This window comes from Plectropomus leopardus, chromosome 6, assembly GCF_026936395.1.
Source record: "Plectropomus leopardus strain MGB_pleo_1.0 chromosome 6, ASM2693639v1, whole genome shotgun sequence".
Classification (NCBI taxonomy): Eukaryota; Metazoa; Chordata; class Actinopteri; order Perciformes; family Serranidae; genus Plectropomus; species Plectropomus leopardus.
Window position 1 is genome coordinate 30,123,910 of NC_142181.1, and position 17,351 is coordinate 30,141,260.

The following is a 17,351-nucleotide window of genomic DNA, read 5'->3' on the forward strand; positions in this document are numbered from 1 at the left end:
TACAGGTGGAGCTCTCCATGAATTCTCTTTTTCCTCAGCAGCAGTTTATGACTCATGGGGTTGATAATAAATCTGTCTATTCATTCAGAGCTGACTAGATCAGATCAGAAGAATGAGAGGAGCAATCGCTGTGAGTGAATGCAAACTTTTAGACCCAGCGGAACGAAAGGTTAAATTTCATTTTCACTGTGGCTGACATTCTGCTGCTCTGTCTGTGCCCAGAGTATGCTCTGTGGTCCGAGTGTGGCGTGAATATCCAAACAGTATATACATCTCAGCAGCGCTCCTAATGAACTGTCCAGCTCAAAAAATAGAAAATCTGTTTGTGTTGTGTTGTGTTTCTGTTGTGCAAATGATTTAATCGTGGTGGGCTGCCACAAATAAATGAACAAGTGGAAAACTCTGTGCTCTTTCTGTACTGTTCACGGAGCTGGCATCGTTAGCTGCTTGCTGCCAGCTCAGGCTCCTCCATGTTGAGAGCCATGACCAGAAAAAATCATACACTTTGAATTCACAGAGTTCCTTTAAATGTGGTAGTAAATACACAAATGCAATGGTACTTCAAAAGCATCACTTAGTATGATAGAACATTGCCTAACCTTAAAGTTAACTACACATTCAGTGTAGTTAACATTCAGCATGCTACTCTATAATTGTGTTATATTTGTCAATACCTAGAAGTAAAACCCGGTGAGTTTAAATATTTCAAACAATAGAAAATACACAGATTTCAGTCCAGTAGGACATGATATGTTACAACACAAAGTTGGCTTTTACTACTATAATTCCAATTAGCAGAATTTCTATTTTAATTGCTTTATGTTTCAATATAATGTGAGAAAATGCCACCAAGGACACTGAGGCATTTGGAGATAAATTGCAAGGGCAATGGTCACAAAAACAGCTCAACTGCTAAATAAATAGTTTAAAAGACACACCACAAAAGAGAAACAGACTGTACTAACAAAGAACAAACAAAGAGCTTGAAATAAACCAACAGTGATATGATAAACTTGCAGAGACTAACTCCAGAAAGTCCTTTTTTCACAAAGTTTTCATGTTATTTTGTCTACAGACACTTTGGCTGCAATCTTTATAAATTATAAAGTATTTCAAGCCATTTCATGCTAGAACATCAGTGTAGCACACTTCCAGCACTCTGTGTTATGTGACTGACATGTTCATCCCAATGCTAATTACTAAGCGGCATCCTTGTTGTGCTTTCACTCCTACGAATATTCTTAGGGGTTTTAATGAAGTGCTTTAACACACAAATTAGTGCAGAAAAGCTTTTAAAACCTCAAGTCACAGGCATAAATGTGCTCCATTAAAAAGCAACAATCTGCACAATAAAGAATTCATCTTCAGCTTTGGCTGTTCAGCTACACACTTCCCCTCAAAGGACTCAGAATGCACTCAAGGTTTTTTCTGTTTAGTATTTACAAGGTGCATTCTCAGATTTCATTATACCTATGTGCCTTTTATTGAGGCAAACATTCGAAAACAAAGGCAACTCTGCACTTCTGTTGTACAGGCACCGTCTGCCTGTACATTGTAGCGAGCAACAGTACTTTATCTTGTCAGTGAGACACCGCTGATTTGAGATGAGAAGGTCTTCAAAGGCGAACGTCTCTATGCACCCAGCTTAACGAGAGACGGAGGGATCTCTTTGATGCAACAGTAGGGTGCATTGTGCCACTTTGATTCCATTTGGAGGGATTGTAACAGGGGAGCGGGCCTTCAGGTAAGGCCTCTTCCACCTGCTTACTATTACGTTCGCCTGTCAGTCGCCCAGCAGGAGAGCGAGAAGAGCTGTGTGAAGAGGGCCAACCAGACGGGCCTCTCGTGCTCCTGGAGCATACCGAACGTTTCCCACCGCCGACCGCTGCCTGGAACAAAGCCTTATCTAATAACTCCACACTCACTGCCGTAGAAACAGACAGTAACTTTAAGTAGCAGTTGGTCAATGTGTGAACTAATTCTTAAGTGGCAGAAAGCTCTTAATATGGCTGAATAAAACATGAAAGGAAGACACAACAGAACACCGTCTCTGGGCTGAAGTGATACAGCATATATACTTTACTATTAAAATGCCTGTTGGCAAGGCTATTAAAACAGTTTTCAGTCTGCTGACTTCCAAAGCAAGAGAGGAAGTTTGGGGTGGTGTAATAACATGTTTAGGGATTAAGACTTGAAATTTAAAGGGATACTTTGCACATACAAACCATCTTTACATCACTGCAATGTGTGTAGTATCTGTAAATTAACTATGGGTTACTTGCCTTCATCTTGCCAGCACCCAGATCTCTCTGCTCACTTGCAAGCGAAAATCTGTTTTGCTGGCTCTAAGACTGCTGCACAACTACAGATTCTACTTCTCTATTTTCATATACGGACACAAACTGTGTGTTCCAATACCCTTACTACCATACTACATACAGTATACCAGAAAAAGATTCAGTATGTCCCAATACACAGTATGTCAGACACAGTATGCCAAAAATACTAGGATGTTCAACTACATCTAGCAGGATTTTGTAGTATGCAGGCCAGCCAATACTATCTATTCTGACCCACAATCTTCTGCACAGTGGCAGATACATCACTTCTTAACAGCTGGTTGACAGCTGACAGAAACTGCAATTCAAGTGACTGATGACCAGCCATGGTAATATTATTAATATGAATTGTGTATGTGAAAAAAAAATAATCATAGAGATTACAGCAACAAAAAAATGAAAAAGTATAATAGAGAAATGCAAATGTAGACTTATTAAATGAATATAAAATTGGAATCCACAACGCATGCAGTTATAAGTAAGTAGTAAGTAACAACATCAGAGCTCTCTGGGTTAACCTCTGTCACTGCCAAGTTTTGCGAATGGCGATTTGTTTTATCTCCAAGAGGGGTCAATGTTCAGGGCACAGCATTAAGGAGGAGTATGTCTCAATTGTATGTAAACTACACGTGCAACAGAATGTGATAGCAGCTGTAGTACCTATGAAAAGTAAGAAGAAAAGGTATGAGATTTGGAGCACACCCAAAGAGTACACAAGCACATCGAAGTCAGATCAGACGGTAAAACTATGCACTGATCAAATATAAACCAAAATCTCTCTCACCTAAAATGCCTTTATTAATATATTTTAGTGCACTTCTTAGCTGTATTAAGAGAGTTTATGGCAGTAAATGGACGCTAAACTGTTTACTGAATTGTAAAAATGAGATCAAACAGTAAAATTAAGCAGGGCTGATCAAATATGAACCAGATTCTGTTAATGTATTGCCTATTTTTCACCTAAAATGTCTTCAGAAGGACATTTTATCGCACTGTTAAACTGTATTGTGAGAGTTTGTGAACAGAAAGTGAATGCCATACTGTTTCCTGTATAGTGAAAATGAAACCTGACAAAACTAAGACCAAACGGTAAAACTGAGCATTGCTGATCAAATACGAAGATTCTGTTACTGCGTGGCTTATTTCTCACCTAAAATATTTTCAGAATCATATTTTAACTTACTGTTTTACTGTAATACTTTTGCTACTAGCTGCCTGCCATATTATTTCATTATCAAGATTTTATCCATCCGATCAGTCCAATAACATTTCAAAAAATCTAGAAAGGATGAAAGATTAAATCATGGTATCCTCATTCAAGTTAGCAGAGTGCTAATCCAGAACTGCTCTGCTGAAGAAAGTTAGCTTGTGCGCTCCAGGTAATGTCACACCGTGGAAGTTGAGTCTTACTGACTTAATGTACCACTGTGCAACTTGAATGGTGCCCCAACTCCAACACTCTCCTACCCAGTTCTCTGGGAGACTGTAGCAAACTATGTCTTTGGAAATTTAATGGAATAAACATAACCAATATGACTTGTTAACAGCAATCCCCTGTATGTGCGCTACCTAATTAAGTCAACTAACCTAAATATGTTATAACAATGCACAGGTCAATGATGATCACAATATGACAGTGAGAAATATTCTTTTTAAATCTAGCCCTGCAGAATACACTTCTGCATTTATCTACCTAAATTGTACAAAACTATTGAAGAAATAAAAGAAACTGACACCAGGTCTTTGATATGAGGCTGATGCAATGCTACAGCCTATTCTTAAGCTCCAAAGAGAAAGATCAGAGTTATTAGCCCTGCAATTCTGCTGGAAAGAAAAAAAGCCAGCCAGGCTAGCCTCCACCATTTATCACCACATCTACAGCCTTTAGACTGAGTTGAGAGATTTTCTTTCAGAAGACACACAGACGCATCTGACACAGCTTCTGACAGAGATGAACTTCCCTCTGAGAGAAAAAGCACTCAGAAAGAAAAGCAGTATTTCACTTTTGTAGTAATAGTTGGCATTGGACTTTTCACAACTAAGATTTTACAAAAGATCTATTTTGGGAAAGGCCTTTTTGCCTTTACAAGGCAAGAACAATTAGCCAGGAAAACATGCTTTAAAGTAAGGCAAGAAAAAGAAAAAGAAAAAAAAAGGTGTGCAAACCTAATCTGAACCCCCTGTTGTTAAAACAGTTTCTAATGAAAACTTGGCAACGCATGGGGCCAGGCGCTGGAGACTTTCTAAAGTCCCATCCAAAGTCTGAGTTTAGCATCTGCGTAGGTTGACGTGCAAATTTACCACTTTTACCACAATCCTTTTGGTTTTTCACAAGAATGTATTGCACACTCATGGTGTTTGCAAGGCAACTCTGCATGAGTCGTTTTTAACAGGTAGCCTACACAAATCATGTGCCTGCTGAAGCAAAATACTGCAAGATGGGGCTGGGTATTATACAAAAAAAATTTAAATACAGGTACCGATACATGTGCCCTTAAAGTGATACCAATCTGAAACCAATGGAGAATTTCATTTATGTGACACTTCTGCATTCCATACATTTAGCTTGTATCAGATGCCACAGGCATGTAGAATATATATATACATACATACATACATACATACACACATCAGCAGCATCCTAGAGCCCTAATCAGTAGCCTATGTCACCTAGGAAGATCTACTAATTATTTTGGATGCATCTCAGCACACTGAATTGTCAGCTCCATCAAATACACTGTGCTTGAGTTCTCCACACCACAGACTATATGTATTGTAGCTTCTCCAGTTGTTATGCTTTGCATTATTTCAAAGAATTTTTGCAGTAAATAGCTTCCAGCAAGATCTTTTTTTTTCTTTTCTAAATATCGGTACAAAAAGGATCAAATTCAGATAACGTCTGATTTGTTTCTATACTACTTGGCCCTGAGTAATTTCTGTCAATACCTCAAAGTACCGGGCACTGTTACCCAGCCCTACTGCAATACAATGTGACCAGGTTCCATTTAATGTACCAACACTGCACTTCGAAGATACAGCACTTAGCTCAAATGAAAGAAACACTTCTTAGTAGTAAATTTTTAATGTTGTGGAGGAGAAACACAAACGAATCACCTTATCTTTTTCAGTCTGAAGAAGCGACAAAAGCAGCAGCGTGCAATGCCTGGTCGACTGCAAGCATTAAGATGGTGTGCTCGGTGTGACAATCACTTTGACTGACAGAGTAACAACAGAGTTACTTCAGAACAGACCTCAAATCTGGAGTCTAACACATTTCCCTGCACAGTCTGAGGGGAAGCAGCTTTTAGGAATACATCGTCTAATCCTTTTATCAAAATCTGTCCACAAAAACAGCCGAGTCCCTCACAGTGCTGCATGAGCTCCACTTACCGCTTTGCTCAGTTTTATTGCTAAACAAGTCACATAATGTACTCCTGTATTTCATTTCCATTACATGAGTTCAAATTCATCAAAGCAGTCAAAGCAGCAGCAATACATTATAAATGGTATAATCCTGCAACACACAGCCTGCTTTACAGTCACAGTCCAACTCACACACACACACAGACAAAACACATATACACACACCCACACTGAAGCAGAATGATGTCCGGCCAAATGCTATCTGAGGGAGGATGGGGGATGGTTATACAAGCATGTTTACAGGACATTTCCTGTGGCTGAGCCTTGGGAGCATCATCTGTCCTCAGACAAACAAACACTCAGAGTTCCCAACGCTATTGTGAAATCACTTTAAACAAAAAGACTCCACATCATGTCTTCATTTGATTAAATAAGTCACCAATTATAGCTATGTTAAGTTGCAGAAATGCCTCAAAATTATGCAGGCACAGTTGGAAATATGCTGTTTGCAGAAATGCTAAATACTGTAGTTTTTATAATAACAGCTGTGCGTGTCAGCCATTCATTACTGCATGTATCGCAGGGAGGAAGCATCACTCTTGCTGGTGAACAGGCGTGGGCATGGGGTGGCGGTGGCAGAGACTCACAGTCGGCTAACATAATAATGGGCTGTCTTCTAGTTTAGACAGAGCTAATCCTGCTGCATTCTTTAAAGCTTATGGAAATTAACTGCTTGCTGGGATTCATGAGTCTTCTTTAAAAAAAAAAAAAAAAGCAACATTCTTTATAAAAAAAAAAAGGTTTTTAAAAAGTACGGGTAATGCAAAAATAAATATGTGTAATGACTCTGCAACACCACAGAATAATGTATTATCAATCACCCAGTCAGATTTTAATAATTCAAAAGAATCGACAAGAACATAAAATGAAACTACGTTATGCTTACCTCTAACATAAGAGTTCATAGCATTATATGTATTAGTGTCATTCCATTCACCCAGTGTGTGATCGACAATTTTGCAATGTTCTACAAGTCCTTTTAGCTCTTTTGGTCTACTAAATAAATGAATAAACCATCATGTTAGAAGCCACAATCATACAAACTTGAACAGAATATTCCTCACTAATGTACCTTTCAGTCGTTTTACCCCAATTTGGCAACCCAACCAACAGCAGTTACTGCTCACTGCTTTGTGTGTGTGTTTTGTGCTAAGGTTAGCTGTTACTAGCTGCTCTCTTGTTCTTTGGTTTGGAATGTCTGTTCTACTGCCGCAGCTGCTAACAACAGTCTGTAGCTGTGCGGGGCTCGCTCTTCAGTGCTTTAAGCACTGAAGAGGAATTTATGGATTTTTTGGTTTAAGGGAGAGGCATACAAGTTTAAATGTCTGTATTTTGTATCTATTTTATGGACATTTTAAGAAAACATGAAGACATGCTGGTTTAGAAGTCATGTTTTCTTTAAAAATCACCAAAAATTACAACATGTTTCACAGACAAAAACTGCAAAAACAGATATTACCTTTGGATTTTCAAATCTGCAACGGTCCTTGAACATGTCATGTGTTATTATATTTTATTTTATTTTATTTTATTTTTTTTGTGGGGGGGGGTTTGTCTTTATTGGACAGGACTGAATTTAAGGCAGAGCGAGAGAGGATGTCATGCAGCAGATTGCTATTTGCAAATTGCATGACTTTTTCAAGTTTTTCATGACCGTACAAACCCTGTAATATTGACTGTAAGTAGCTAAAATAACTTTTAAATGCACAATTACACCTTAAATTTGAGTATTATTCCTGTTTTGCAGATATTTTAAGCTCTGGGCCTAAACCACAGATATCTGGAGAAAGGGCAGTGATGCACAACGTACATGCCCTACCTGCTACCACTGTGAGCAAGGAACATGCAGTTGGCTCGTTATTTTGCAAATTTGTACAAATTATGTGTGAAGGACACAAGCCATTGCCCAAAGGCTGCCTGAGTCTGAGCGAGTCTCTGAGGACTCCTTCGCTGCACTGGGACCAGCTGTGGGCCTTCAGCTCACTGTGTTTTTCATACATATTTATCAATGACATTACATTCTGACCCATCTTGTGCATGTTATATAGCTGAAAATGTAATCTATCGCAGAATGATGTCTGTGGTTTGGCAGCGCCACTTGGAACAGCTATGAACAATGCTTGCTTTTTTGCCAGCGACTCAGTTTAAACCACTCTGTAGAAAATATGGATGGAGCAACTGTGACATCACCCGTAACCCTCTGAAAGGATGTTGTAAAGCTTGTCCTCTAAATCAATTGGCCTCCTGTATAGCAGCCACTCTCAGGACACGAGCTCATACACAAGCCAACTGTACTCTACAGGCTCAGTGTGAAATGACAAAGGCCGAGTGGTTGCTGGAAAAAAAAAAAAAATCTAGTGAGCTAACAGTCTCAAATATTTTTCTTGGGAGCTGGCCAGCCAATCCACAGCTAAAAGGCTAATGAATGCGGGATTTACAGTACATGACAGGTGGTGAGAAAGAAGGCTGCAAATGGGATGCCCATGGTGCTCTGTGTGTGTTTGATGTAAGTGATAAAACATGATGAGGTGTTCTGATATACAACAGTGATGGATGAGGTACAGGGGAAGGAATACTCCTCTGCCAGGTCCGATATACAGAAAACCTCATGTGTGTTTGGACAGTCCCTCTCAGTTTATTCCATGGTAATGTATGCAATTACTTGCTAACATGAACATTATTTAACCAGCTACTGGCTGTGCTTGATATTTATTATAAAGACATGAAAATGGTATCAATCTTCACAGTGAGAAAGAATATAAACACATTTACAAAATGTCAGACTATTTATTTGATGCACTTTTTCTTTGTTTAGTCACCGTTTAGACCAGTGGGTTCACATTTATCCTTATTTGACCCCTTTTCTATCATGAAGTAACCTGACCACCCCTGACAAAGTGACATATTTTATGAATATTTAATATTACATTTAATGCATAACAATAACAGTACAGAACACCTCATAAACTGTGCAAATAACCCGAACAGTGAACGCAATGACTGCAGTAAAACGAGCAATTTGGGTGCAGATTATTTTCTGTGAATGTTGCATCAAAGATGAGTTCTCCTGACATTTTGATAAACTTTTTTTTAACAATTTGCTTTCTGTATTTTGGTTTTCTTTTCAAGTATGTATATTTAACAGATTTATTTTTTGACAAATTCCACATTGTAACAAATTTTATTGTAAACTACTGGCAACTTATGTTTCAGTTTCACTGCCGTATTTACTTAAATATAATACCATTAAATCTATTACAGTATTCTAAAGTAGAATGTGAGGTTCACAGTGTAATACTGTAGCTCACTTGCATGTGGCTTTTGTCTCTCTGTTGGGTCTACATCTGGTAAAATTAAAAATACTGTATAATGCCGTAAAATCACACAGCAGCCTACTGTTATGTTATGTTGCTTTGATTCTAAAAAGTGTTGCATCTAACAATGCTTTACTGTACTCTATCTGTTACTGTTAGAATCCGGCTCTCTTTGTATTTGGCTGTATTTTACACAAGATGTTTCCTCCTTCCTGACACTTGACAGTAGTTCTGTTAGCTCTTTGGTTGTTTTAACTGTGTACTTTTAATGCAGGACTAGGCTGTTAAGCAGAGCGTGACGGCTCTCTGAATATAGCCTGTGTTCAGGTCTTTATTTTTCCCTTATCCTGTAACGTATCTTTTAGGTTTATATCTTGATTACACCATTAAAATCAAGAGGGCCTCGTGACCCCCTGTGAAGATTTTGTGACCCCTAAGAACCAGTCCTTTAGACAAGTGGTTCTCAACCTGAGGTCTGGGGACCCCCAGGTGTCCTTAAAAAGGGAGTTCTAGGAGGTCCACAGAAGAACGGGGTATAGTTTGTTTTAATTATTTAACGTACTATAGAAGTGAGCCCAAAGTGATTAAGAGTCATACCAGTGACTATAGAGTGCTGCAGGGAGGATGTTTATTTGTGGGCCGTCACAGAACTTAGCGTCACACTGGCCCCCTAAAAAAGCTGGATCAATTCATTCCATTTAGAAAAACCTGTTGAAAAAGCACATTGATTTCAAGATGAACCAGGTGTGCTAAAATGCTGACTCATTTTCATATTAAGAACTCATTCCTGCAGCCTTCTATTGTAATCATAGGATTCACTTTCTCTCCTCTTACCTCCACAACTGTAGATGATAAATATAGAATTCTTAATCATATCTAACAGCTGTTTTCAGATGGTTTCCCTGTGAAGTGAAATCTTATCAAATGATGGTCTGGGACTTCATGTGTATCAATTTAGAGTTCTTTATCATGAAAATTGTTGATGACTTATGGTTTAGAATGTCAATAAGTCTCATCACAAGAAAAAAAAAACTTGACATTGTGGTTTATTTTATTTTAACTGAAAGTGCAAATGAGAGTCTGTTTATTAAATGCAAGTGTGCTAACTGACATTTTGAGCATCCTTTGTTACACACATGCTTTCACCATTTGAACGTCTCCAGATGTATTTCAAGAATACAACATTATTCTCCGATGATGCCTGACTACCTGTTCAGGTGCTCTGTAAACACACTTACCTACATCTGAAATGTATCATTATTGGCCTCAGATCTGTGGTTTCCAACAGCCTACTCACAATGGGGTTAATTAGTACCTTCAGTGTATCCAATTACTGCAGTCAGCAGGGAGATTAATAAAAGTCAGCAGTCGTTATTGACACCAGGTGTGAACAGTCGGTGCCAGCCAAAGATAGGCCAGGTATGGCTAGGCTATTTACAGCATCTGCAGACAGATTGAACTCACACCTGGAGTAAATTATCTATGCGTGCCAGCAAATAAATTCAGAATGTAATGGGTTTTTGGAATATTTAGACCACAATCCTCATAACACAGATTATAATGTAAATATGACTAAGACTGCCATGTTTTTATTGCCATATTTAAAAATAGACAAGGAAAAAGTGAAATAGTCTCTGATGAACGATATATATTTGGATCAAGAGCCTCTATATAATCCCCATAGTTGATGTTACCTCCCTTTATGGCTTTAATATTTCAGCCACAACCAGGACTCAGCCCTGTAAAATTTAATTCCATGTGTCATTACTAGGGCTGGACATCATTTAGGTTTTTCCTGATACCACTATCAAAACTATTTAAATGGTACCCATGTCTAAATGAAAGCCCAAACCCATACTTTTTTCATTTAAAGCACAAACCGAAATTTGAACTTGAAATTGAATATTTTATCAGTTTAAAGTACACTTAGATATATAGCAATATTAACAAATCCACATGAAACATTCACATGATCAATAAACTCTAATCTAATCTAGTGTTATTCAGCTGGTCCACCTTAACATTCCACCTTAAAAGGATCATTTGGGATTTTTGAAGTGAGGCTGTATGAGATACTTCTGTAGAGTCAGTGTATTACATACAGTGGCTCGTAGTATTTTAGCCACATAACAAAAACCCTACCTGAAAAAAATACAATATCCGTCTAAGTGGACACTGTATAAAGAGTGTTTTCAACGTGAAGTTTCATTTCAGTCGGACTGTGTAACAGCTGCTAACAGCACTTTCTGATCCAAACAGCTGAAAAATGTAGTGCCAAAGGAAAAGGCTATGTGACGGTGAGGTGAAACAGTGAAAATACTTAAATATAGCATCCAATTGATTCTTTAGGTAGGCATTTATCAAAGTGGCTAAAATACGTTTTGATATCAACCCCTGTGGGCTGCGCGCTGAGTCTGTTTCTACAAACTGGGAGGGCACCAACTGCCAGCTTCTGTATGTAATACACTGACCATACATAAGTATCTCATACAGCCCCACTTCAAAAATCCCAAATGATCCCTTTAAGGGAACATGGTGAGTTACCAATGTAAAGATAACTGGGTTTGCTAACTTCAGGGCTAACGTTCTCCACTTTAATTAGCAGACAGCAAGCAAAACACTGTAGCTTGACTTGGGTCTAGAGGGGTTACAGCATTTATTCAAAGTAAGATAAAGTTTTCAGTCAGTTCATCTCTCCTCAGTCGTTTTTATTGCAGAATATTGTATGTAGGGGACTTAAAAAGCAATTGATTAGACAGCTACCAAAAGTTTAACTTGTATTTGTATCAATAATAATTTCTACAATGAAAAAAATATTTATAAATATAGTTGGCGTCCATATATCAATATGATATTGCCACATAAAAAAAAAATCTCTATTCTATTCTGTATTGATTTTACCCACCCCTAATGCATGGCTAATCCTACAAAGAAGTAGCAGAGAAACAAAACACCATCTCTGACCATACCTAAGTGTCTTTAAATATATGACTGACACACACACACACACACACACACACACACACACGCACACACCCGCACACACGCACACACTACTATGTTGTTTCAGTAATGTGTAGAAGCACTTTACAGGTAATGTATTAACATGAAAGTCAACCTTGGCTTATCAGGCCTCATTCACATCGACAGCACATGTGAAGACAGATGAATTATGGTACACTATTCCATTCTGAAACATGAGATGATTACTATTAAAAAAAGGGTCCATTAAAGGTCTTCCAGTAATGTCACCACTGATGGCAGGTCATAAAGGGTCATAAACCTCTGTGGCGTCCTAAGTTTAAGACCATCAATAATTTACTTCCGTCTCTTCGCTTCCCGCGCTCTCACCCCGCCTCTGACTGAAACTGGACTTTCCAGCTAACTGTTCCACTTATTACAACAAATACAGGACAAATACACCCAAAATATTTATTCAGTAGACTTTGGGCCAAGATTTGAGTTATTTACTGTTATTGTTTACACATTAAGGCCCATTATTGGTTGATTTACCTTTCTCCATTTTGAATTTTAATTGGTCAAGAGACAGGACGCCTGGGACACAGAGGGTCGACTTTGGCTACAGAGTTTTTCTGCATCAATAAACCAATCAAAAGCAATCAAAGTCTCAATCCACTTCACACTGTCTTATATGCATAATACAACCTGCAGGGTTAAGGTCTAATTTGGTATTAAACCGCATGGACCTTTGACATCCTGCTACTGAGTATCTGCCATGAATAAACCATTCAGCAGGGTATTCCTGTCCACCTGTGGTGCCCTGCCCACTGACAGAACAGCTTTCCTGCAAAAAAAAGCTCTGAAATACATTTGGCCTTCAGCTGCCCTCAGAGCTAGTAGATTCCTACAGTGTCAGTACAGCATGATGATCCAAATACTAAGTGCTCCTCATTGTTTTTTTGACATCAAATGCACCAACAGAGAAACAGAACTAAAACAGTGAGAAAAAAGTCAGTATTTCATTATAACAAGCTATTGCTATCCCAGATGTCACACTGGTTAACCAATGTGGCTAGGATAGACTGATGGCTGATTTACTCTGTCGATGTCAACTATTAAATTAATTGCCAACTAATTATATATGTGTTCAGTTTCAGTCAATTTTTTCAGGGCAAAAGTAAAACTTCTTATTTTTCTGGTTTCTTTACTCCTCTATGACAGTTAACTGAATGTTTTTGGGTTGTGGACAAAACAAGACATTTTAGGATGTCATCTTAGGCTTTAAGAAACACTGACTGACATTCTTCATCATTTTCTGACATTTTATGGACCAAACAACTAATGCACAGATGAAGCGACAATGGAAATAACTATTAGTTGCAGCGCTAGTACAATACACAATAGGCTTATACAATACGAAATAGGTCTAATCACAATAGGGGTTTTAAAAAAACATCAATCTTGATCAACATATAGATTCAATAATCAGCGATCTAATTTGAAAACATTGATGTCTATCGTTATCATTTAAGATACACCTTTATTTTGAAATTCCCACGGCACTTCTGTGTCACCATGGAGCACACCTCCAGTGTTAGTGATTTAACACAAGTCAGCCAAAAAGAGAACAAGTCAAACATAAACGGACAAAAAATGTGCTGCATGTTAAAATGTATGAAAAAATGTTAATATAGGATGCTTAAATGTGGAAAAAAGTTCAATATTGCAGCTTTAGCTTACATCAGTGTCACTCTTGGGCTGTATGTCAGCTTTGATGACTGGATACTGCCTCATGTACAGTATATGTACAGTGTAGGACTGATGATGAAACGGTATAAGAGCTTTCTCACAGTAAAGGTTGACAGGACCATGCTAGGTTCAACCGTGAAAAAAATGATTATTGCCCTGATTGATGGGTTAGTGAGTGCACTGCAACACGCTGTGCTGTGGCCTTCCCATCCTCTTCCAAACCAGCTATTTTCCATATTTATTAGGCCTATATTTCTAATCTTTCTCCATTTCACAGACACACTTCTGACGTGAACAGACCAAACTACCATCCCTCCAGGGATCCAGCAGAACAGGAAGTCCGCTTTAATCAGCAGAGTGGAATTTGAGATTGAGCTCGGAATTTGAGAGGACAATGACCCATGACAGTGCTGGCATCCTCATCAGCACGCACTTCTCATTCACACAGTCATTAAAGAAAGTTTTCACTCACTCCTGATAACTTAGAAGCCTTTAAGGGTGAAAGAATCTTTCATGAATGAACAGAAGCAAATTCCACCTCTGCACTAATGATCTCCATATGTCTGGCCTTATGATTAGGTATCACAGCAGAGTAAAACCAACCATATCACAGACAGAGCTTTGACTCTGGACTCTGTCAGACAAGCCCATGCATGCATGCATGCAGTGCAGTGGTCGACCAAGTACTCAGATCCTGTACTTAAGTAAAAGTACTAATACTACATGGTGAAAATACTCAAAATTACCTCAGAATTGTACTTAAGCACAGTAGCCTGTTTGAGTACGTTAAATATACTCAGTTACATCGAATCACTAATGCAGTGCAGCCAGGGAAGCAGACAAAAGGCAAACAAATGTCCTGGAATTGCAAACCTCCCAGTAATGAATTACGTCTGCTTTTTGTGCAGATTAGAACCTTTTCACCAGCAATATAAAGGTTTCCCACCGGGAGAGTACGGGGTTATTCAGCTCCCGGTGGCTCTACTTCAAAGAGGGGACGGAAGCATTCTCTCTCTCTCTCTCTCTCTCTCACACACACACACACACACACACACACACAACACAACACAGTGGACTTAAATAAGCTGTAATGAATGCAGCCTCTAATTACGAGTCGCCCGTGGCTTTCAGGTAGTTACAGTTAGAAAAGCTAGTTTGTGGAGCCGTAGGAGCGGAGAAAGGCCGTGTCGGGCTACTTACTCTTGAGCGCAGTGATTAGCATATTCCCATCCTTGATGAGCTCTTTGATGAATTTATTTGTCCGCTCCAGCTCGATTTCATGGCATTTGAGACGCTCTCTGAAGTCGGGACTGTCCAGGAAAGAGTCGCTGAACTCCAAAGTGGGGAGTCCCATTGTAGCTCAACCACAAAAGCTGCCTTTTCACACTTAACTCGGCTTAGAAAAGTTTTGCATCACGTAGCTCCGAAGTGATACAGCCGTCTCCAAGTTTCCAAGAAAAGTTTTCCTGCTCCGCTCAGTTCCTCACTTCCGCTTTGATTTTCGGCTACCTATCATGAAAATAGTGGTCGCGTGACTCCTGCTGGTTAGTTTAGGACAGTTTACAACAGTTTGTGGTCCATCTCTCACTTAAAGGTCTAGATTTCAAAAGTTTGATTTATTCAAAGTGAAAATACTGTATAAAAGGTGAGATTTTACATGCAAGCTGAATAATAAAATAAAGCATACACATACAGGCAAACTAGTCATATTTCCACAGTGTTTCCCCGGAGTTACAATGCTCTTTTTATGCGTCCTGCCCATTCCAGATAAATTATGAATTGCAATGACAAAAATATTGTGGTTAGTATTGATTACAGAGTACTTAACAAATGCAATAGTTAAAATTCTATTGACTGAAGATGGCAAAACAGTTAAATGTATGTTAATAGTGATAGGATGTAACTAAGTACTTTTATTCAAGTATAAGTGTGAAAAGAATGACAAATTATGAGATCTGTGACTCTTTTTAGATTTGTATTAAGCTTATTCTTATTTTTTAAATAAATAAATTAATAGCCTACATATTTAGATCCGTGGCTTTTTATTAAACATTCAGGGCTCAGAGGTCTCAGATGCTCAGGCCTAAAGACACCACTGTTGTTTGCTATAGGGGACACACCAATGTTGTTGTTTGAGCACACACTTCATTTCCTGGTAAACTTAATTCTAGTGAATTTTTATGCACAAATTTGTGCCTTTTGGCATTGATTAATGGTGTAAATGTCTTTAATTTTATCAGAATAAAAGTTCTCTGCTACTTGCATGTTATTACTGGGGGATACAAATGCAAATGTTCTAAATTCTGAGCGAGGCATGTCCCCTGAACCTCCTACCACAACTACGCTGATGATAAGTATTCCTGAATTAAAGCAGGGCTGGCTCCAGAGTTTTTGGGCTTCCTAAGCAGAATTTGACTCCCATGTACCCCAGCAACATATCCTCATACAATTTAATGAAGCTTTGTAAAAATATTTAAGACCTGCCAAATAGGTTATGATTTGCAGAATTTTGAGACAAATTAATTTCTGCTTCATTTCCAAACACAGCAATGCAAACATCTGAATTATATAATAGGCTTTTCCCACAAATTCACATTATTTCACTGGTAATCATTGCTCAGTGCTTCAATTAAACACTTACATTTTTGCTATATTACACTTTATTTCATTTTTATCTTATTATAACACCCTCTGAGCCATGACTCAGCCACATTTTTTGGTTAAATGATGTCAGTGGGCTGACTTTTTAAAGTAATGAACTGTATGCTGTGTAGAAATTATGGGTGACAATGCATCATACTGGAATTAGTGCAGGTTTGAGGAGAGGGATCTGAATTAATACCTTGGTAAATGGAAGTAATTAAACTAGAGCCTAATTGGAGTCAGAGGAATTTGTCACATTCTCTTCATGCAACCGGGACAGATAGTGATAATGATGTCACGCACCAAATGAGTATTTTGGTAGGCGTGAAGCGGAGGCTCTGTCACCAGTGGCACTAAGTCTTTTGGATGACTCCTTCTACTGATGGTCCTTTAGAGCATCAGGGGGCTGAGAAGAGGCTTTATCTTTGAGCAAAGCGTAAAAACAATCTCCATGAAGAAGCGAATGTTGCAGAATTGGCTAGAACCAACACACACTCACAAAAATGCATTAATAATTCAATACTTCGCTATCAAGAGCAGACCATAAGCCCTGCGAGTGGGGATAGGCTTTTGCTCAGTGTCATTTGGAAGGTAGCCTTGTGCCCGTCCTCTTCAATAACTAACTAGCAACCTTTCCTAATAAGATACCTGCTTTGACTGTAGGTAGCAGGGAGATAAATCATCAGAGACAGATAACCTTCCTGGGCAGTATCACGTGGCTGCAGCCAAGTTGTTAGTGTGTGTTAGCATCATGCTCCATTAGTAGGCCTGCGGTCAAACTGCATTTTTAAAAAAAGATTATAAAGTGCATCTGTTTTTGTACAATACTCACTGTATTGAAATCATGCCACAATGTTTCATCTGACTAGGTTCAAATAAATATAAGCAGTATACCAGGAATGTTTTATCAAAGCTTGACAAG

At 38.5% G+C, this 17,351-nt stretch overlaps 1 protein-coding gene across 2 annotated transcripts in view; it reads right to left on the reverse strand.

The window, feature by feature from the left end:
• arhgap42b (Rho GTPase activating protein 42b) overlaps window positions 1-15,287 on the reverse strand; it is an 87,345-nt gene extending 72,058 nt beyond the window's left edge. For both annotated transcript variants that reach the window (XM_042486197.2, XM_042486195.2), the window contains exon 1: window positions 14,987-15,287. In XM_042486197.2, coding sequence (XP_042342131.2) covers window positions 14,987-15,140 — 154 coding nt within the window. In that variant the 5' untranslated portion in view covers window positions 15,141-15,287. The remainder of the gene's footprint in view (window positions 1-14,986) is intronic.
• Between the last annotated feature and the right edge of the window lie 2,064 nt (window positions 15,288-17,351).